Source organism: Camelus ferus, chromosome 2, assembly GCF_009834535.1.
Source record: "Camelus ferus isolate YT-003-E chromosome 2, BCGSAC_Cfer_1.0, whole genome shotgun sequence".
NCBI lineage: Eukaryota > Metazoa > Chordata > Mammalia > Artiodactyla > Camelidae > Camelus > Camelus ferus.
In genome coordinates, this window is record NC_045697.1 from 56,259,824 (window position 1) to 56,280,061 (window position 20,238).

A 20,238-nucleotide genomic window follows, 5' to 3' on the forward strand; every position below is an offset into this window, starting at 1 on the left:
ATACTAACAAGCACTATCAATTTTCAAGTTATTAACTTTCTGTGAATCATACAGTGAATATATTTCTGATAGTTAAATTGTGGAGAAATAAGTTTGGAAGCAGTAAGTCACTCACAGCAAAATGACATTTGGTTGAATAGTTCATATAGGCTTGGGCAGACAAAGGTAGAAACACCAGCCCTACATACTTCTACTCTGCTTCTACTCATACACAAGGCCACCCCCCTGATTCCTCTGAGCTTTCTTCCCAAACTACCGCCCCACCAAACACACCCACAGAGATGGGCCACCAGAAATGGCTCCTGAGACCAGGCTTTACCTCTTCCTCTTCTTCTCCCTCTCTCTTTCCCTCTAGACATGAAAATCCTCCCCAAGGTGATACCCATCCCTCCCCCAAAGACATCCCCTGCTTTGCACATGTCTGAGTGAGTAATAAGCCTTTGAATTGTAATTACTAGATTTGGTGTGATGTGTTTTGACATCCAGTAGCTTTAAAAGGGAGGGATCTGCAGACGTAGCATTGGTCAGAGTTGGACTTTAACATTAATGAATCTCAAAAAAATAATATTGGACATATATATATTGAATTACCACAGAAGAGTCCATTTAATTGAAGTACATTTTTATATTATAAATTAATGGAAAATAAATTTGTATGTCTTTTGACAAGAATAGAGAATTCTACCCTGTGTTTGTTTTTAGATTTAGGAAAATTTTAATAAATTGTATAAAAACAGTAAATTCATATATTTTCATAATATTATTTTTCCTGCATAATTATTACTAATATTCTGTAGACATAGTACTAAAGTTCAATACTTATCCAGATATCAGGCTTTCCTCTGGAAACTCCTCTTTTATCACAAGGATCCCCTCTTAGTGTATTACTCATATTTATTAAACAGACTTTTTAATGAATTAATGAGAGCCAGAGAATATCTTTGTTTTGTTTGATAACATCTTGCAAAATTTTAGTAATATTTGTATTGATTATGTACAAACACTTCATGATGTTAATGGTAACATTTCTGAAATCAGAAATAATTATTTTCAGATAATTATTTAAAGAATTACTAAGAAACAAAGAACTCTTTGGTTTTAAATATCTGTGTAAATAAATATTACAGTAACACTCACAAAGACTTCATGAGAGAACATCTCATGGTATTAGTGATATTTCCAAAAAGAAATATTCTTTTTGATATCTAGGAAGTAAGCAACTAGTACAACCTATTAGCATTGCAAAAAGATAAAGTATAATTAATACTATGGCTATACACATGACAAACTCTCATAATGTAAGCATATTTTCTTTTTATAAACATCAAGGGCATTTATTTTATCTGAATCAGTTAAATACAGTTAATCTTAAACATTTGGCTGTCCCTTTGGTAAATGCAAACATAAAAGAAAATAGACTGAGTATAGCCATATTGTATACAGAATAAATGACGCTACTGAAAGTACTAAAATAAATCAGGATCGTTTTTGAAAAAGATCATGAATCACCAGTTCAAACTGCTAAGAAGACAAGTTAAAATACCCTGTTACCTGACTTTATGGTTACTTAATCATTGATTCGTATACATTTTCTTCCTATCTAGAATGCTTTTATGTCACTTAATGTCAGCATCTTGTAATTCTGCCTAGATTTAGGAAGGAATTTTCAACCAGCCCTTGCAAGATAAGAACTCTCCGACTATCAAGAACTTTAAACAGCGATTATGTCCTTTAGGAAAAAAAAACTTTTCTGTGTTGAACAAAGATTGTGTACCATTTATCTTAGAAATTAGGCACAAATACAACATGCATTGACTAACCTAAATTCTTGTACAAGAAATCTAAGCAATAAAACAATGCTAAATATCTAGATCTCCCTTAAAAATGTAAAGCAGTTTTTACATAGCTGAATGTATTAAGGTATTGGAAGTGTCCCTGCCTCTTCTTAGGACTCAGCTGGTGTAATAAGTACTGCCAGTGGTTAAGCATGCGGTCTCTGAACCCAGGTTACCTGGGTTTGACCTATGCCAGCACTATTTGTCACCTCTCTCTGCCTTAGTATTCCTGTCTGTAAAACAGATGGTGACAGGGTCTATCTCATCATGTCGTTGTGAGATTTATAAAAATTAGTATATGTCAGGGTTTAGTATATTTTGATGAGTTCAATATACAGAGTTATACAAGCTGTACAGTTGGCCCTCCTTATCCGTGGGTTCCGCAGCCATGGATTCAACCAACTGCAGATGAAAAAATATTTGGAAAAAAATCCAGAAAGTTCCAAAGAGCAGAACTTGTGCTGACAAATATTTACTAGTGTTTGCATTGTATTAACAACCACTTACTTAGCATTACATTGTATTATGTATTACAAGTACTCTAGAGATGATTTAAAGTTTACGGGATGATATCCATAGGTTACATACAAATACTACACCATTTTATATAAGAGACTTGAGCATCCATGGATTTTGGTATCCATAGGGGGGTCCTTGGAATCAATCCTCTACAGATACCTGGGGACAACTGTATATGAATATTAGCTGTTATAGCCATATTTAGATAGAAGCCTTCTCAACTCTTCTCTTTTATTTCCCTTTTCCTCCTCAACTAGAATTTTGAGTTTCACTGTTTTCATAATTACATGTTATTATATAAACTCTTGTAGTTATAACTTACCTTTAATTTTCTTCCTTTTTATTCTTTACTCATTTTGCTGCTATTCTTGTTTTTGATTTATTTTTTCTTTTTGGTAAAACTGCTAGCCATCTTGTAGCTAACTCCAAAAATTAGTTTTCAGTTCCCATCCTGCTTGCTTGCTTGATATCTCTGTGGAATACATCTCTGCCATTGGCCTCCAGACCTTTTTTTTTAATTGAAGCATAGTCAGTTTACAATGTTATGTCAATGTTTGGTGTACAGCATAATGTTTCAGTCATACATACACATACATATATTCCTTTTCATATTCTTTTTCACTATAGGTTACTACAAGATATTGAATATAGTTCTTTAGACTATACAGTAGAAACTTGTTGTTTATCTGTTTTTTATATAGTAGTTAGTATCTGCAAATCTTGAACTCTCAATTTATCCCTTCCCACCCCTTTTCCCCCCAGTAACCATAAGTTTGTTTTCTGTGTCTGTGAGTCTGTTTCTGTTTTGTAAGTAAGTTCATTTGTGTCTTTTTTTTTTTTTTTTAGATTCCATATGTAAGTAATATCATACAGTATTTTTCTTTCTCTTTCTGGTGTACTTCAGTTAGAATTATAATCCCCAGGTCCATTCATGTTGCTGCAAATGGCATTATTCTATTCTTTTTTATGGCTGAGTAGTATTCTATTGTATAAATATACCACAGCTTCTTTATCCAGTCATCTGTCAATGGACATTTAGGTTGCTTCCATGTCTTGGCTATTGTACGTAGTGCTGCTATGAACATTGAGGTGCATATATCTTTTTGAATTAGAGTTCCCTCCAGATATATGTCCAGGAGTGGGATTGTTGAATCATATGGTAAGTCTATTTTTAGTTTTTAGAGGAGTCTCCATACGATTTTCCATAACAGGCTGTACCAAACTACTTTCCTACCAACAGTGTAAGAGGATTCCCTTTTCTCTTCAGCCTCTCCAGCATTTATTGCCTGTGGACTTTTAAATGATGGCCATTCTGACTGATGTGAGGTGATGCCTCATTGTAGTTTTGATTTGCATTTCTCGGATAATTAGCAATATTGAGCATTTTTTCATGTGCTATTTGTGTGTCTTCATTGGAGAATTGCTTGTTTAGGTTAGACCTACAGACTTTTTAAATGTTGCTCCCAGTCAGTGTTGCACAGGAGAATGTGGATGGCTGGCATGAAATGCATCTGATAGGATAGCGAAAGAGCATGATGGTAGAAGCACAGGCTGGGGAAGGGCCGAGATCTTTGTGTGCAGATTAAGGGGCTTGTACTTTTCAGGTGGTGGCAGCACTTTGCCATTTGGAGGCTGGTGAAATTGTGCACTAAGATGGCAAGACCCTAATCCATGGTAGCATTGAAATAGATATGAGGAAAGAATTTTTTTTTAATTATTAGAAATGAATCAGTGGACATTTGTGATTAATTTAATTTTTAACTAATTTAGTTTGTAATCAATGTAATATGTCCGTATAGGGGGCATGATATCCTTGAGATTTTCAACAAGATAGGTGTTCACTTTCCTGACATCATTTGAGGGATATCACGAGGCAGTAGTTACCAGGTTTGACTTTAAGCAGTTACAGCATTATAGTTCTCTTGGAAAAAGAAAACAAGTTATTTAGGAAACGGCAAAAGAATCATTCACTCATTTTTGCTTTCCTTTTTTCCTTTGAAAATCCATGATTTTATGATTTCCTAGCATCTCATATGCTCCCCCTGTCTTCTCCCCATCCCGGGCCTTCTACACACTTTGGCAGAGACATTGTCCTACTATGTCACTTTCCTGTTGGTATTTCCTGTGCCTCCTTTATATATGTAAATAAATAGACTGTGTGCATGAGTGTGTATGTGCATGTGTGTGTCTTCTTGCCTGCAGTACAATGGAATATCAGTGTGACTTACAAAGTCCTTAGTACTTTAGTCCTAGCCTAACTATTTAAGTTTACTACCCAAACACTTGTTAGTGAAAACACTTTAATCCAAAGAGAACAGTCTCTTTAGTGTCCCCATAGGACAAAGTGCCTTTGCTCTTTTGCACATTTGAGCCTTTGGACATTTTCTTTGGTAAAATTTCCTTTTTTCTTATTTTCTATTCATAGCCTATCATTCAAGTCCCAGCTAAAATCTAATCTCCACCAGCCCATTATGATCTCTATTTCTGTGATTCCTATAGCTTTTCTCATTAATATTAAACACTGTCACATTTACCATGCACTGCCAGCACCAACAGCACCAGCACCCACCATAGCAGTGTTAGCAATAGCAATCACAAACGTTTATGGAGTGATTCTTGTGTACAATTGCTTGCATTGAGATTGGGGGTGAGAAGTTATAGAAGACTGGTCACTGTCTTGAAGAGCTCAAAATCTATTTAAAAGCACTTAATTTATACTTAAGATAAAATATTAATAATAATAACAACAATAATACAAACTATCCTAATTATAAAATCAGTGATACAGCATTAATCTGGTTTTCAATTATTCCAATTTCTTTTTCAGCTCTCACCCGCCACACGTATCCTTTATAACATCAAACATCACTATGAATGATAGAACTTTTTCTTAACTCTTAGTTTTTATACTTACATTCCTTCAGTCCAAATGGTCTCTGCTGTTTTTGGCCAATAGAAATTTTTCCATTTCAAGATTTAGCCCATGTATTTACTTAAATCCTCTCATAATGCTCCTCAACTCCACGTGGTTATTCACTGGCTTCTTTCTGTTTCTGTAGCCTTCAGCTCATGTTTTAGGAGACAGATTTGGGAGGGCATTCCAAACAAGAGGGAAATATGAATGTATGCAATATGTGTATATATATATTCACATTTACATTTACATTACTATTCATGTTTATCTATATAATTCCAGGCAGTAAATGGGCTTGATTAGACAGATTAATTTAATTGATTCAGGGAATTCACATAGGGAAAAATAAATTAAAGAGATGAATGTCAGACTTTTGCAATAACCTGAGTTCAGTGGAACATTCTGATGTATTGGGATGATTATTCTTCGTGGCCTCTTGTTCATTAAATAAATAGGTTTAGAGATAAATTGATAGCATTTTTAATGTCAGCTTCAAAAAAGAATGGACTTGCTTATATTGTTCATTATGGTTTTCCTGGCAATTAAACTAGTGCCTGCCTCATGGTAGTCTCTCTGCAAGTATTTAATTAAATGAAAGAATGATCCTACTAAGATTTTTTTTGAACAATTCAATTCTGAAACCAGAGAACTTCATTTCTGACACATTTTTAAAAGACTCCATGTAAAGCCTTCGAGATTTGATAAGACATCACAGAAGGGAAAAAAGGAAATGGATGCTTATATTTTAACTCTGTAAATTCATGATTTTTTTTGATAATGAGATTTTATGATTTTCGTATTGTACTGAACATGGCATCCACTCCCTGTGACTTTGTGAGTCAGATGAGAGACCGACAATCCCAATTTTACAAATGAGTGTACTGAGGCACTGGTTGGATTTCTGACTTTACTACATTTTGTAAGAATTTGAGCTGGATTCCAGATTCACTCTAGAATTCAAGATGAAATCAAATTTTATAATTGAAAACAACCAGTTTGAAATACTATGAATGATTTTGTAGTTAGTGGGATTGGTAATTTTGCTTCTATATCAGAAATTTGGGCCAGTCCCTAATTACTATGGATTTCAAAAAATTGTATTCTTTCTTGGTTCTTCTAATAAAATATTATCAATTTTATTTTAATCTTTAATAAAAGTGAAAGGACTTCCATTATTATTTATGGATTATCCAAAATTTGATGTATCTTTTGATTGAAAGAACAAATACCTAATCTTAATGTTTGATGATAGACATTCTTAAGGCTCACTTGGAAAGGTTTTTCCCTAACTTGTTAAGAAGGATGGCCCCTGAGTATAATAAGAAACAGGCTCTGATTGGAAGCAAGCCAGAGGTTCTTTTTGAGGACTTCTAAGCCCAGTATGACAGCTCTGCTTGCCTCCTTTGCAACAGTATTGTGTGCTGAGATTGTGGGATAAGTTTGAAAAAAATGCCTTTATAATGCCTGGGTGAAGAGGGAAAGTGAAAGTAAAATTAATTATGGCAGTAGTAGTATTTAGTTTTTATTATTATAAAATACTGCATACTATGTTTTTATCTTATTTACATATCCATGAAATGCCCCTCTCACTATATTTAGGCACTCTGACAGAAATTAGCACATCATTCATAAATTCCTGGCAGTGAACACTGTAAAAAAGAGATTCCTTTCCTCCCCTACCATGTTATTGTGATGGAAATATACAGATCAAAAGCCTGATACCATTTATTCATGAGCAGATAAAAAGAAAAGAAATGAGTACTAAATTATGGGGAAAAACAACCTTTGGCATTATGTAATTGATCACAAAGTCATTAAACTTTCCAAGTCCCAGTAGGTGCGAGCTAGTTATGGATAGATATTTTCATGTCTAAATAGCCAGGTAATTATGGTTATAGTAATTCTTGTATTAGTATAATCTCATGCTGATTTTGCTGCTTAAAATATATACATTTCAAAATATGTACTGTGCATCTGAATCTAAGAATTTCTCATTGAGTTATGTCCATATTTAGAAGTGAAAAAAAGTTGTCTCAAATTAGTCAACTTTTAATACACATGTAATGCCAGATTGTCTTTGTTCCATCAGCCTCTTTGGATTGTTCCATCAGTACCTCCATTATCTTATCTGACGATGATTTAATCATGAGATATAATCATTGGATCCTCTAAGTAAAGAGGAGTTTTAAAATATGAGGGAAAGGATCAAGATGTAACATGAAAGAGACCCCAAGGAGCTGTGTATCACTAATGATTAATTATACCTTTTGGTGCTTGTTTGTAACACAACTTTAATAGACCTTGAAGTAGTTGGTCAGAAAACAGAAACATTTTTCCAAAGCAATTAAATGCTGTCTGAAGAACACAGATCATTTAGCTAAAGTTATTTATATAGACGTTTAGAATTTCCATATTCTACTTCATCAGAACAATTCTGTCTCAAAAGATGAAACTGCCCAAAATAACCCACCTCCTATAAATAACAGTTGAGTTAAGCCATTCTCACCTAAAACACCTTATTTTACCTCACCAAACATAACTTGATCTTATATCTAGTTGTTTCATCAGTAAATCTTGTTATCTTTGTCCATTGATAATTTAATAATGTCTACCATCAGGAAAGGGAAAGGTTTTAATTCAATTATAACTTTATAATGAATTTTTAGAATCACAAAATTGAAAAGGAATCATATTTAAAGTTTTACAGAATAGGTAGTTTTTATTAATGCAGGCATTTAATTGGACTGATGCTCAAGCAATTGACCATGTCAGGGCTTCTCTGCTCAACTCAGGATGGACTTTTTTCCTTATGGTACTTCATTTCTGTGCTCATAGAATATTTTTTAAGTATCAGAGGTAATAATAGAAATAGTTTTCTCTAGCACCCTAATTTTACACACAAAAAGGTAATAATAGAAATAGTTTTCTCTAGCACCCTAATTTTACACACAAAAAGGCTTTTTAGCCCCTAATGCTAAAAAGATAGTGGCTGAGTTAAAACAGAAGCTCTTCTTATACCCAGATCTGAGGTTTCCAGCAACCACAAGAACTTTTCAGGGAACAAGTAGCACATCAGCCCACATCTCAATAAATTATTTGTTTATAAACCTTTAATTCCTTGAGAGTATTTTTAGAATACGTCAGTCTAATTAGACACTCTAGATCTCTCTTTATGGTGCTGTGAGTCAGCATCAAGTTCTGTAATATTTTGATTTCTTAGTTTCTTCTATGAAACTTTAAAAAATAATCTTTTGAAAATGAAAAGACCACATAAATGCTACTATGACTATTTTTTAAATTGAGGTATAGTCAGTTTACAAAGTTGCATCAATTTCTGGCGTACAGCATAATGTTTTAGTCATACAAATACACACGTATATTTGTTTTCATATTCTTTTTCCTTATAGGTTATTACAAGATATTGAATATAGTTCCCTGTGATATACAGAGGAAACTTGTTATTATGACTGTTTATTATTCCTTTAAGGATACTTCTTCATCTCAATGCTGCAAATATTATCCCTAGCCCATATCAATATAGTCTCATCAATGCATCTGCTTCCATTCTGTGCCAAGAAAGCTGTAAGAGTAGATACAAATTGTGTACTAATCCCAAACACCTATTATACATATCTTAAATAGTCAGTGACAGTAAGTGTGTTTTAATGTGTGGTAATAAAACATTCATGAATTTGACCCGGAGTGTACACTTAGTTTATGATCAAATGTCAGTCACAATTTAGATATTGCAAGTGATTTCCTCTATCTTTTATGTGGTTATTATATGTAATATTGGTTGTTAATGGTAAATTCCTTTCCCTGCATATACCACAGTTTGCACACAAGGAGGGCAATGGAGAAAATATAGGAATCTATATTTTTTGTGTTATCTTACTTATATGCTTTATTTTAATCACTGTGTCTTAACAAAACATTATGTTTAGTTGGAGCATTTTCTGAAAGCAAGTTGGGAAAATCACATAGATTTTTCCTGGAGAGCATGTCCTGGATTGAGTACTTTGTGGTCATATAAAAAGTAGTCAAGATTTTGGTTTCAGCTTTGCACTTAGTGAGAGGGGTTGCAACATTATGCAGGGGTACAATTTTGTGATTGTGAGATATATATATACATATATATATATATATATATCACAGTGTCTTTATCCATTGATTTATTGATGTGCAATTTCATTATTTCTATATCTTGGCTATTATAAATAATGCTGTAGTGAACATTGGAGTTCATATATCTTTTTTAATTAGTGTTTTCATTCTCTTCAGGTAAATACCCAGTAGAAGAATTCCTGGATCATGTGGTAGTTCTACTTTTAATTTTTTGAGGAAACTTCATACTGTTTTCTATACTGATTCTACCAGTTTACACCCCTATCCAGAGTGCATGAGGGTTCCCTTTTCTCCATATCCTCACCAACACCTATTTCTTATCTTTTTGATAATAGCCATTCTGACAGATATGAGGTGAAATCTCATTGTGGCTTTAATTTGCATTTTCCTGATTCATGATGTTGAACATTTTTTCATATGCCTGTTGGCCACCAAAAAACCCTTCATAGCCAAAACAATCTTGAGAAAGAACAAAGCTGGTTTTAAACTATACTACAAAGCTACAGTAATCAAAACAGTATGGTACTGATATACAGGCAAACACATAATCAACGTAACAGAATAGAGAGCCTACAAATAAACTCATCCTTATATGTTCAATTAATCTACAACAAAGGAGGCAAGAATATGCAATGGATAAAAGGTAGTCTCTTCAATAAATGATGTTGGGAAGACTGGACAGCTACATGCAAAAGAATGAAACTAAATCACTTTCTCACATAATACGGAAAAATAAACTCAAAATGGATTAAAGTCTTAAATGTAAGAACTGAAACCATAAAACTCATAGAAGAAAACATAAGCAGTATACTCTTGGACATTGATCTCAGCAATATTTTCTTGGATCTATCTCTTCCACCAAAAGTAACAAAAGCAAAAATAAACAAATGGAAGTACGTTAAGCTTTTTAAGCGTTTGAATTTTATTTTTACAGATTGAGGGGTGTATTTATATTATTAAAGACATTTTTAAAGTCCCGCGAATATAGAAATCAATGTTTAAAATAAATAATACCATGGAGTTTTTTAGTGAACAAAGGAGAAACTATTTCAGTCACAAATTTTACCTAATATTTCTTTGTTTTGCTCTAGGTTAAATACTTAATTAATTTTATATGATGCTTTGAAATCAGAAGGTAAAAATCACTATATACAGATATGTGTATATATATATAGACATATTGCATCTTATTAAAATTAATTTTACTAAACACTTCATTATATGTAGAAGCAGCTGATGACATATCTTTAGACTCAACTATTTCTGGGTTTAAATTCTAACTCCATTACTTATGAGCTATATGTACTTAAAACATAGAGGCACTAAATATATTTACATATGTATTTATACATTATAAATATATTTCTCATATATAAGTTCATGAATTTATTTAGTATTTTTACCTACTTTCTCAAAAAATAAGATATGATCTGTTCCAGGCAGGTACAACAGCAGTTGTAGGAAGTAATAAATAATGGACTAATGGCAAATGAATAAAAGAAAATGATGAAGAGTTTATTTGATACAAGTACTCAACACAGCAAACTGGGGATAGTTAAGATCATTCTCCACTAGGGTATGCAAAATATCCAGACTTTGCTTCCACTAATTAACTATAGCCATTCATTATAAAGAGGTACAAATAAACCTTGCTTCCTGTACTTTTGAATGGTTTTGTTGGATCACAAATTGCTCTGACATATTTTACTTCTATATCTCTGATAATTTTCTGCATTTATAAACATGATGTTATAATGGTCAATTAGGTAAAACCATGTCTTTGAAAAGTGCATTAAAATTATATTTATCACAATACTTAGTAATTTTCACCTGCCCCAATTTCTCCTTGTAGTCACAAGAATTGGTTATTCTCGTTTCATTTTTATGAGAGAGTCAAATTTGTAATATATTGTCATGAAGTCTCTTTTCAAGTTTACTCCCTTATGACTTTTAAATAAAAACTCCCATATAGTAAAATGGCATTTGTCAGTTTTTACTCATAGATTTGAAAAACCAAGATTCCATTATGCTTTTCATGATGATATTGCATCTTCACTTCTTGTCAGAAATAATCTTGTAGCAGTTTCCAATTTTGTTGGCTTCTTGATTGATTGGCTCATTTTTGTTGGTTCTTTGTCTAGTTACAGAGAATACCAAAATAAAAGAGGCCACTCCCTATACTCAACAGTTACATAGGCTGGAGGCATGTAAATAGAGTCTGAGAGAAATGGTCTAACGTTCTATATCTGTGGTATCTAATATTTTCCCAAACAATATATTTTTAATAGTTTCAGTTTCATGATCACTTGCAGGACATGTGGAGTTGTTTTATGCCACAGCTAAGTCACTAGTCTCTGACATAGTAGTTTTTCAATGATACTAGGAAAGGAGGAAATGAGGGAAGGGATGAAGAGGGTTTCTGATACCACTCTTCTATTGCTCTGGGAGCCTCTTGAAAAGTTTTGAGATATAGAGAGAGGGTTTGAGTTTTAGGGAAAGGGATGTGAGGGGACAACTGAAGGGGAGATTTACAGGAGTCCTTCACATCTCTGCATGCAGATGCTGCACGTTCTATTGTCCAAAGCACCTTGCAGGTTATTATTTATTAACTATAAAGTATCACAGTTTGTGAAATTTGTGTTTTTCAATCTACGTAAATAGAAGATATTCATGGCTATCTGTATATTTGCCTCAAATAATTTACATATGCATATCTGAGTGGTAGAGAAGACCGAGTTGCATCTACCATGCACAGAATTGTTCGAAATCTGTAGTTCATCTTATCTATGGTGCAGCACATGGAGAGCAGTCACTACTTGTACACTAAATGTGTGATTTATCTTTAGGCTTTATTTCCAGAAGACCATTTTGAGGTTTCATCAGTACAGGAGTATATGTCGGGAGCTCTCATACTTTCGAATACTATGTTTTAGGTGTGTTATGGTAGATTAAATGGTTGTAAAACCATTGCTTTAAGTAATACAACTCAGAGTAGACACAATTATGCATCACAGAATGTATACAGTATATATGACAGTAAAGAGTTGCCTAATCTTTTATGTAAAGGAAAAATTAGGTAATCTGAGTAATCGTAAACGTAATCTGATGTTCAAGTGTAACATCTCTCTTATTGAGGGATTCTTTTATTATTCTAGTATGTAATGCTTAATAATAATACAAACTTAATAATACAAGACTGGTTAGGTATACCAATCCCTGGTGGGTTGATTGGACGAGTACCTTAACTTTTCTGTGCTTCAGAAGAGGATAATTGTCGAGACTTTCTAGGGATGTTAGAAATATTTAATGAGTTAATGTGTATAAAGTACTTAGACTACAAAGTATCTAGCACATAGTGTTTACTATAAATGCAGTGTATTGTCGGGTAATTACAGTAGCTCCTTTATCCATCTATTCGTCCATGAATGTATTTGTCCTCTTGTTTTAAGCCAACATTTGTTAAACATTTCTCAAAGTAAAAATTTGAACTTAGTTTTTCCTGAGTAATAACTGAAATTTTACAAAATGCATCATCTTGCGCATTATATAGTTAGAATTTTGTACTTTTATTTTTCTTTTCTGGCAAATGTGAAGACAGACTACTGCTCCAGTGGAACAAAATATACAAACCTCATCCAATTTGAACTTCTGATGACAGATACATAGTGCTATATTTTGTTAGCTTTAGAAATTTCTCTGTGTGATCATTCTAAGAAAAAAATGGCCTCACATGCAACTTGGGCATTGGCTGAGATTTCCCATCACTTGGAGAACTGGATTCGCTAAAGTTGGATTTACTAAAATCCGTCCCATGGTAAAAGGTGAAGAATTAAATATCTGGTAACATTACTAATTTGGAACAGAATATCTTGACTTGGCTTCCTTCTGGGCTTTAGAAGATTGACTAGATGTAATCAGCAATCTTGTATTTTCTCCAGTTACTGCTTGTCATGTTGCTGCTGGGATCCTACTATTTAAAAATATTGTAATTCGGGTGTTTATGAGATCAGCTGGTAAGTACTACTCAGGTCTCCTTAGTTGTTTTGTAGCCATAAAGTTTAATTTCTTGTTTCTACTGGCACAACTTCATATTTTAAAAGAATCTTGTCAGGTGACCTGAGAGAGAGTATATTTAGGGAATGGATATATGATGACATTTAACTTTAATGGTATAATAGAAATCTAATCTGGTTCTTTGAAGAGTCAATAGATAAATAACTTATTAACATGATTTTTGTTGAATTAAAAAATTCCTATTGCTTATATAGCTATATAGCTATATAAGATTACTAGGAAGTACGAAAGGGGAAAAAAGGTTGTTTATATTTATAATGTGTTTATTTTGCTTTTTAAAATGCTGGATCAGATTTGTTTATATTGTGAAAATCTTGACGTAATTAAGAACTGAATTAAAATTTCCACTTAATGGCTTTATTATTGTTAGTGGCTTATTTGTGGTTAACAAGACTTTACGTAATGTGGATTTGTAAGAGATTAATTTCTTCTTATGAGAATCATGAGTTATGAGATTCATGAGTTATGAGAGTGTGTTTATTGACCTAATTACTATTTATCCACCTATAAAATTAATTGCCATAACCCCTAGAATTGAGGTTTAATATTGATAAATAATATTGAAAATTATATATGGGACTATATTCCCTTGGATATAATGTATATGAAGAATATTGTGTTGATTAAAGTTTTCCAGCTGTGCCATGTTATTTCCTATATAAAACTTCATTTGATTCTAAAAGGATACTGTAAAAATTGTTTAAATTCTATTTCTCATAGGAGGGATACTGTGATTAAGGTTAAATAGTCATTGATAGTAAGGCCACTTTGTGTACCAAAAATTCTGTTATAGGTAATAAGAAGTATAAATGGAAAAAAATTCTGTGGTAGTTTATTTGGTATGAGGTTAGTCCAGAAAGAGGCATGTGTCATTTTACACATTGTTACATTTAATACTTGTTTTATAGTTTGCATGATTATTTCAGAAAAAGTTGACTATAAATGCCGGTGATATAGTTTTCAATTTTTATTATTGCCATTTTTCCTTTCTAATTAGCATCATTGTCAATATGACTTCAAGACAATATTTGAAGCATATGATTAATACCATTAAGTCTAATCACATCAAAAATTACTTCATTGCAATTAAGTTTCTTTTATTTCCTACTGAAAACAATTAATTTTCAATATCTCTATGACTTTCAAGTCTTTGAAAAAAACAAACTACATAATGGGACACTTCAGTTCATAGGTTCTTTTTATTAAAGAGAATATCATCTCTCTAGAGGTACTGACATTTAAAGCCATGTTTTTTTGGAATGGTCTTTTCGAAACTTCACTGAGATCATATATCAAAACATCCAGTTGCAGGCTTTTAAGATGGAGTGATTGTAGGTTTTGTCTGAATGAGCAGATTGAGTGTTTATATGAGAAAGAAACCTCTAAAAATGCCTTTTTCTTTTAAAAGAGACCATGGATAACAGGTGTGGCAGGAATGCACTGTAGTTATTTCTCTTGGTCTGATGATATCAAGTGAAAACCTAGTGATAAATACATATTAAGTATAGAATAACTATATATATGTATAATTTATATACTATATATATGAAATATAAAATATGATATACTATTCAATAGACATGCCTATATTTTAAAATATCTGCCCCACTTTTCCATTTTGACAATTTCAGATATGTTTATAATTTAAATCAGTAACTACATTTCTCATTTACCTTAGGAATTCTAGTTACCTATTTTCTTGTCTTCAAATGATTGATAGGTACTCTAAAGCAAATGTGGCAGAGTAATCATTATATGTAGATTCATTAAACTAGCTGTAAAAGATGCACATGACTTTCTCTATATGTATATGTATACATATATATAGAAATAGGTATGTGTATATATATATTTATATATACATATATTAAAATATAATAAAATAAGGGCTTATCTCCAACTACATTTCTTTAAACCCACACACATACACACATATATATGTACACACAGGTAAAATTCTGTCTAAACTTTGGCTTAATATGAGGCAGCTGTAGAAAAATTACTTTCCATGGATCATATTTTTAATAATAATAATAGTAACATTAGCTAAAACTGAACTTTTGGGAAGAGCTCTAAATATGTTTATGGTTTCCCCACCTAATTATAAAAACAGAAATGGCACAAAGTGACCAACCATGAGGAAATCACTGTCCAACATATGGTACCAATGCATGATTGGAATCCAATTTTTAAATAACTTGGATTTTAAAAAGAAACAGTCTTTAAAAAATTTCCCAGGATGAACTGAGCTCAACAGATAGCTCTTTTATATATAAACATTTTTAACCATTCCTTTGGTGATTAATTGCTTCCATATCAGTTCAGTCCGTTTCAGTCAACACTTTGAAGGAGACCATACAATTAAGGAGTTGTCCCTGCCCCCACTAAGCACACTACCATATGAATAAAATATGAGATCTATCATTTTTTGCTTTTTACCCTGGGGTAGAAATTTTTCAAAAGGTGGTCTAAAATTATATAAAGAAGCAGAGATGTTACGATAATGTAAAATCAGAATATATGTAGATGATTCTGACTTTTGAAAGTGTGGAAGTTTTGCTAGTATTAATAAAAGATGTTTCCTGCTACAACAAATAAGTGAAAATACATTTATAAGGAAAACTTGAATAGACACAATATTCCCAATGCTTGCTCGTAATATGACGATAGATGACGATATAATGTCTGTCTCAGACACACTGGCTACATAATTTTGATCACATGTCTTTCTATTTTATTTTACCTTCATGCTACTTCTCATGGATTGATTTAAACATTTACCATTCATTTGCTTTAAAATTGATTTTAAGTTAAGAATGTATTACAGCTTGCTTACATTTACAACTTTCATTTATATTGCATCATCAAAGTATCATCATCCAGAACTTCCTCTCCGTTGGCTGAGCAATGATTAGAGTAGGCAACAAGGGAAAACTAAAGGGTGTTCTACGTTTACCAAAACTCTGGAACTCCCATAGTTGTATATATGTCCTACAGACATATTCTCTCCATGTCCCTGCCCAAAGACAAAGGTATCATCTCTAGCAAGAGATTATAGTCATTAATTTTGATAATATATGTTTCAGTCTACATAAGCAACAAAGAACTAATTATCTATATAGAATTTTTATTAAAGCCACTAAATTTGGATCATGGCTAGCCTATAAGAATAAATTCAAGTCTTTCCTAAAATTAAAACTTAATATTGTTTTATTACACTTTTCCAACTAATTTACATTTTGATAAGTAGTCGAAGCGGGCATTGGGCACATATATTTTTATTTGTGGTTTTTAAATATGGCCGTTCTTAGAGAAATCACTAAAGGCATGGGAGATTTAGAAAAGGTAGTCCAATTAGGAGAAAGATCATGTTGTCTTCAACAAAGGTACAAGCAGTTATAAATTCTTAGAAGTTGTCATCTCAAACACACATGCATGCACATACACTTTAGCGTCTTTATTGTTGTATAATTGACATACAGTAAACTGCATATTAAGAGTACAATTTGATAGGTTTTAAACATTTCTACACACCTGTGAGATATCACCACAAATAAGATAATGATCATATCTATTTGTCCCAACAATTACTCATGTCCCTTATTAACCCAATCAAAAAGAGGATATACTATATGACTTCATTTATGTAAAACGCTAGAAAACAAACAAACCTATTGTAGCAGAATGCAGATAATTGTTTATTCACTTCTTTACTTATCAAAATTTTTATGTGTCTAGTATCATCCAGAAACTGTTCTAAAAACTCAGCATGCAATAGTGAAAAAGGCACACAAGTTTTCTAATTTTATGGAGATTATAGTCTGGTTGAACTAATGCAGATTAGGTATAAATGAACAAACAAATTAATTTACAGAAAAAAATACTAAAGGATCAGGAGAATGTGAACTGTAAGAAAAATAATCTCCAAATGAGGAAAGGAAAATTTGGTATCAGAGATAAAGATAACAGGCAATAAGAGTGAGCCAGAAGTTTAAGACAGCAGCAGTTCGCAAAACCACACCGATCCAGTTTCCAGCCTCAGGTTTCTAAGTTTATATGACTTTGTTAAAAGAAGTACTGATTCCAGTATGGTTTGCCTTCAGTGCTTCCTAAAATGACTGACTGATAAAGTGATTCAAGGGGAGTCTTTAAAAATCACAGAATCCTTGTCCACAGTCTGACCTCCTGAGTCAGAATTTCCTAGAGAGAAGCCTACTAATCTGTACTTCTAAGAAAAACTGGCCCAGACCCATCCGGATAACAAGAAACACCTAAATATGATGAACTGGATGTGGCACAGATGAGTGGTAGCTTCCAGCTGGAAGATATTGATGATCCACTTGGCCAGATTTTGACCTCTGGAATTAAATATAAGATATATGTATTTTTAAAACTTATATATAAATAAAGTAATATATTACTCACGTGGAGGGACTTTTTGGAGGAAAGTAAAAGAAGTGCCCGTGGGAGAAGTTTTAGCACATTCATGGACTCACACACTGAAAAGATTTCAAAATTATCTTATCTTTCTCAATGCTTTAAGATTCAAATTTTACATGGATAAGTCAAAAGCATAGAGATGTACTATTTGTTTTTTTTAATACAAGTAACCAATACTTGAGTCTATAGTTTATTTTTGTCTACACAAATAACATTGGGTACAGGGACTGATGAATGGTACTTTCGTATTCCATTTAACATGAATAAGTTTCATGTTTTCATTATGATAGCTTTCTTTTGAATAATGAGGCAGACATCAGTCTATATTAAGTGAATTATTGTCATTTAGTTAACACTTAAAATTAAACACTTTAGCTTTTTAAAAAAATCTGTGATGATCAAGGAAATTTACCTATAACTATTTATTTATGTAGAGTGGTGAAATTCACTGGACACGGAAAAGTAAAAATTCTTACCATATAGGTGCTTTGCTGTTTGATCTCATCCAGCATTCAGAAGTTAATTTTGATTGATGAAAGTCTGAAAGGATTAATGAGTTATGGAGAATCTATTATTGAAGTCTTCTAAAACAATTGTCAATATTTACAACTAATATTACTATAAACAGCATTTAATTGGTACCTACTCTATACTTGATATTGCAATACAGAATCAGAATTCAATCTTACAAAAAGTTTGCATCATTGTTCCTGTTTTAAAGATAAAGCGTGCATTCATAGAGGTTAAGTATTCTAAACAGGGTCACTCAGCTAGGAAATGATTCTTTGCCAAAGGACTTGAAGCCATTTCTACTCAACATCAAAGCTGTCTGTGCCATGGCATGCATGCCTTCCCATCTGGTGACACTGTGCCCTAAACTAGGTTCGATATTTGAAAAGTTGGACAACATACTGTTTCACATAACAGATAGCAGAGTTTTGTATATCATTGCTTGTACCATTGAGATGTTAGAGATTTCTATATTATGTAATTATCCATAAGTCAAATAGACACAGATTGGCAATTCTTTAGTCACTAGACATATATACTGGAATTAACCAATTAAGTAAGTGAATGGCAAATCGTGGGAGTCACTGTTGAAATCGGAGGTTGCAGATCAGTTAGAGTGAAGAGGCTAGAATGATCCATGTGATAACTGGTGATATCAGTGTATACTCATGTTTAGCTTAATATACACGTATGTATACACACATATAACTATAGCTTTGTGTAGGAATGTTTATAGATGTACACAAGTTAACATGCACATACTTACTTCCTGACTTTGCAACTGAGAGGGTCTTGAAGCCATACCCCAGTAGCTAACTGAAAGAGTAACCAATGGCCAAACTTCTAACAATTTGGGTAAAAATTAATGTATTAGATTGTAAGCCAAAGTATAAAAAAGCCATGTGTCCATATTCCATATGGATATAAAGAAGTGATTAAATAAATAAATAAGTTGAATAAACATTAATTTGTGCAGATACTCCGACCTTATGGAGGTAGAGCATAACACTTCCTTCCTTGAGTGTGGGCCACACATAGTCACTTTCTTCCCAAGAGTACACTATTTAAAACTGGAATAAGAATAACTTGAGAGTGGAGAAAGCTGATCAGGCTGCCTCAGTCAGATGATCAAGGTGAACCCAACAGTGATGAGTTATATTGATCTGATATAGCCTTGATATGATGGAATGAAAATGGCAGTCTTCCTCTGGAGTCTTCCTCCAAAAAACTCATAACTCAATTCTCATCATGAGAAAAACATCCAGTCAATCCCAGCTGAGACACAGTTTACAAAATACCTGATAAGTGTGCCTCAAAACTGTCAAAGTCATCAAACCAAGCAAAGTTTGAGAAATAGCCAAGAGAAGCCTAAGGATTCATGGTAACTAAATGTAATATGACATGCCTGTGCTAGGAAGATGATAATAAGTAAAGACTAAGGAAATCTCAATAAAATATCTACTTTAATAATAATGTATCAGTATTGTTTCATTAACTGTGAAATCTCCAACTAATAAGATGTGCTGTACTGTTGTAAGATGTTTCTAATAGAGAACATTAGGTGTGGGATATATGGGGTCTCTCTGTACTATCTTCCTAATCTTGCTATAAATATAAAACTATTCTCAATTTAAGATTTTTAATTCAATCAGACAAATTAGTCCATAATGGGAAATGTTACTAAAAGATAAATATCTTGCTTATTATATAAGTACCCAAAGTTCACCTCCAACATAGAAGCTACAATACAGAAACATTTTGAAATGTTTCCACATATACAGAAGGTGAAACTTAGAAGTTCTGTGAATTATTTTGTTCTGT

At 32.6% G+C, this 20,238-nt stretch overlaps 1 protein-coding gene across 8 annotated transcripts in view; it reads left to right on the forward strand.

The window, feature by feature from the left end:
- EPHA5 (EPH receptor A5) overlaps positions 1–20,238 on the forward strand; it is a 313,192-nt gene that overhangs the window by 200,092 nt on the left and 92,862 nt on the right. For 2 of the 8 annotated variants that reach the window (XM_032459358.1, XM_032459352.1), the window contains one exon: positions 9,550–9,779. The exons of the other annotated variants lie outside the window; for them this stretch is intronic. Coding sequence is in view for 1 of the 2 variants with exons in the window: in XM_032459352.1 (XP_032315243.1) it covers positions 9,550–9,608 (59 nt within the window). In the remaining variant the exon portion in view is untranslated. Of the gene's footprint in view, positions 1–9,549; positions 9,780–20,238 lie in introns of those variants that run through there. 8 annotated transcript variants of the gene reach the window in all.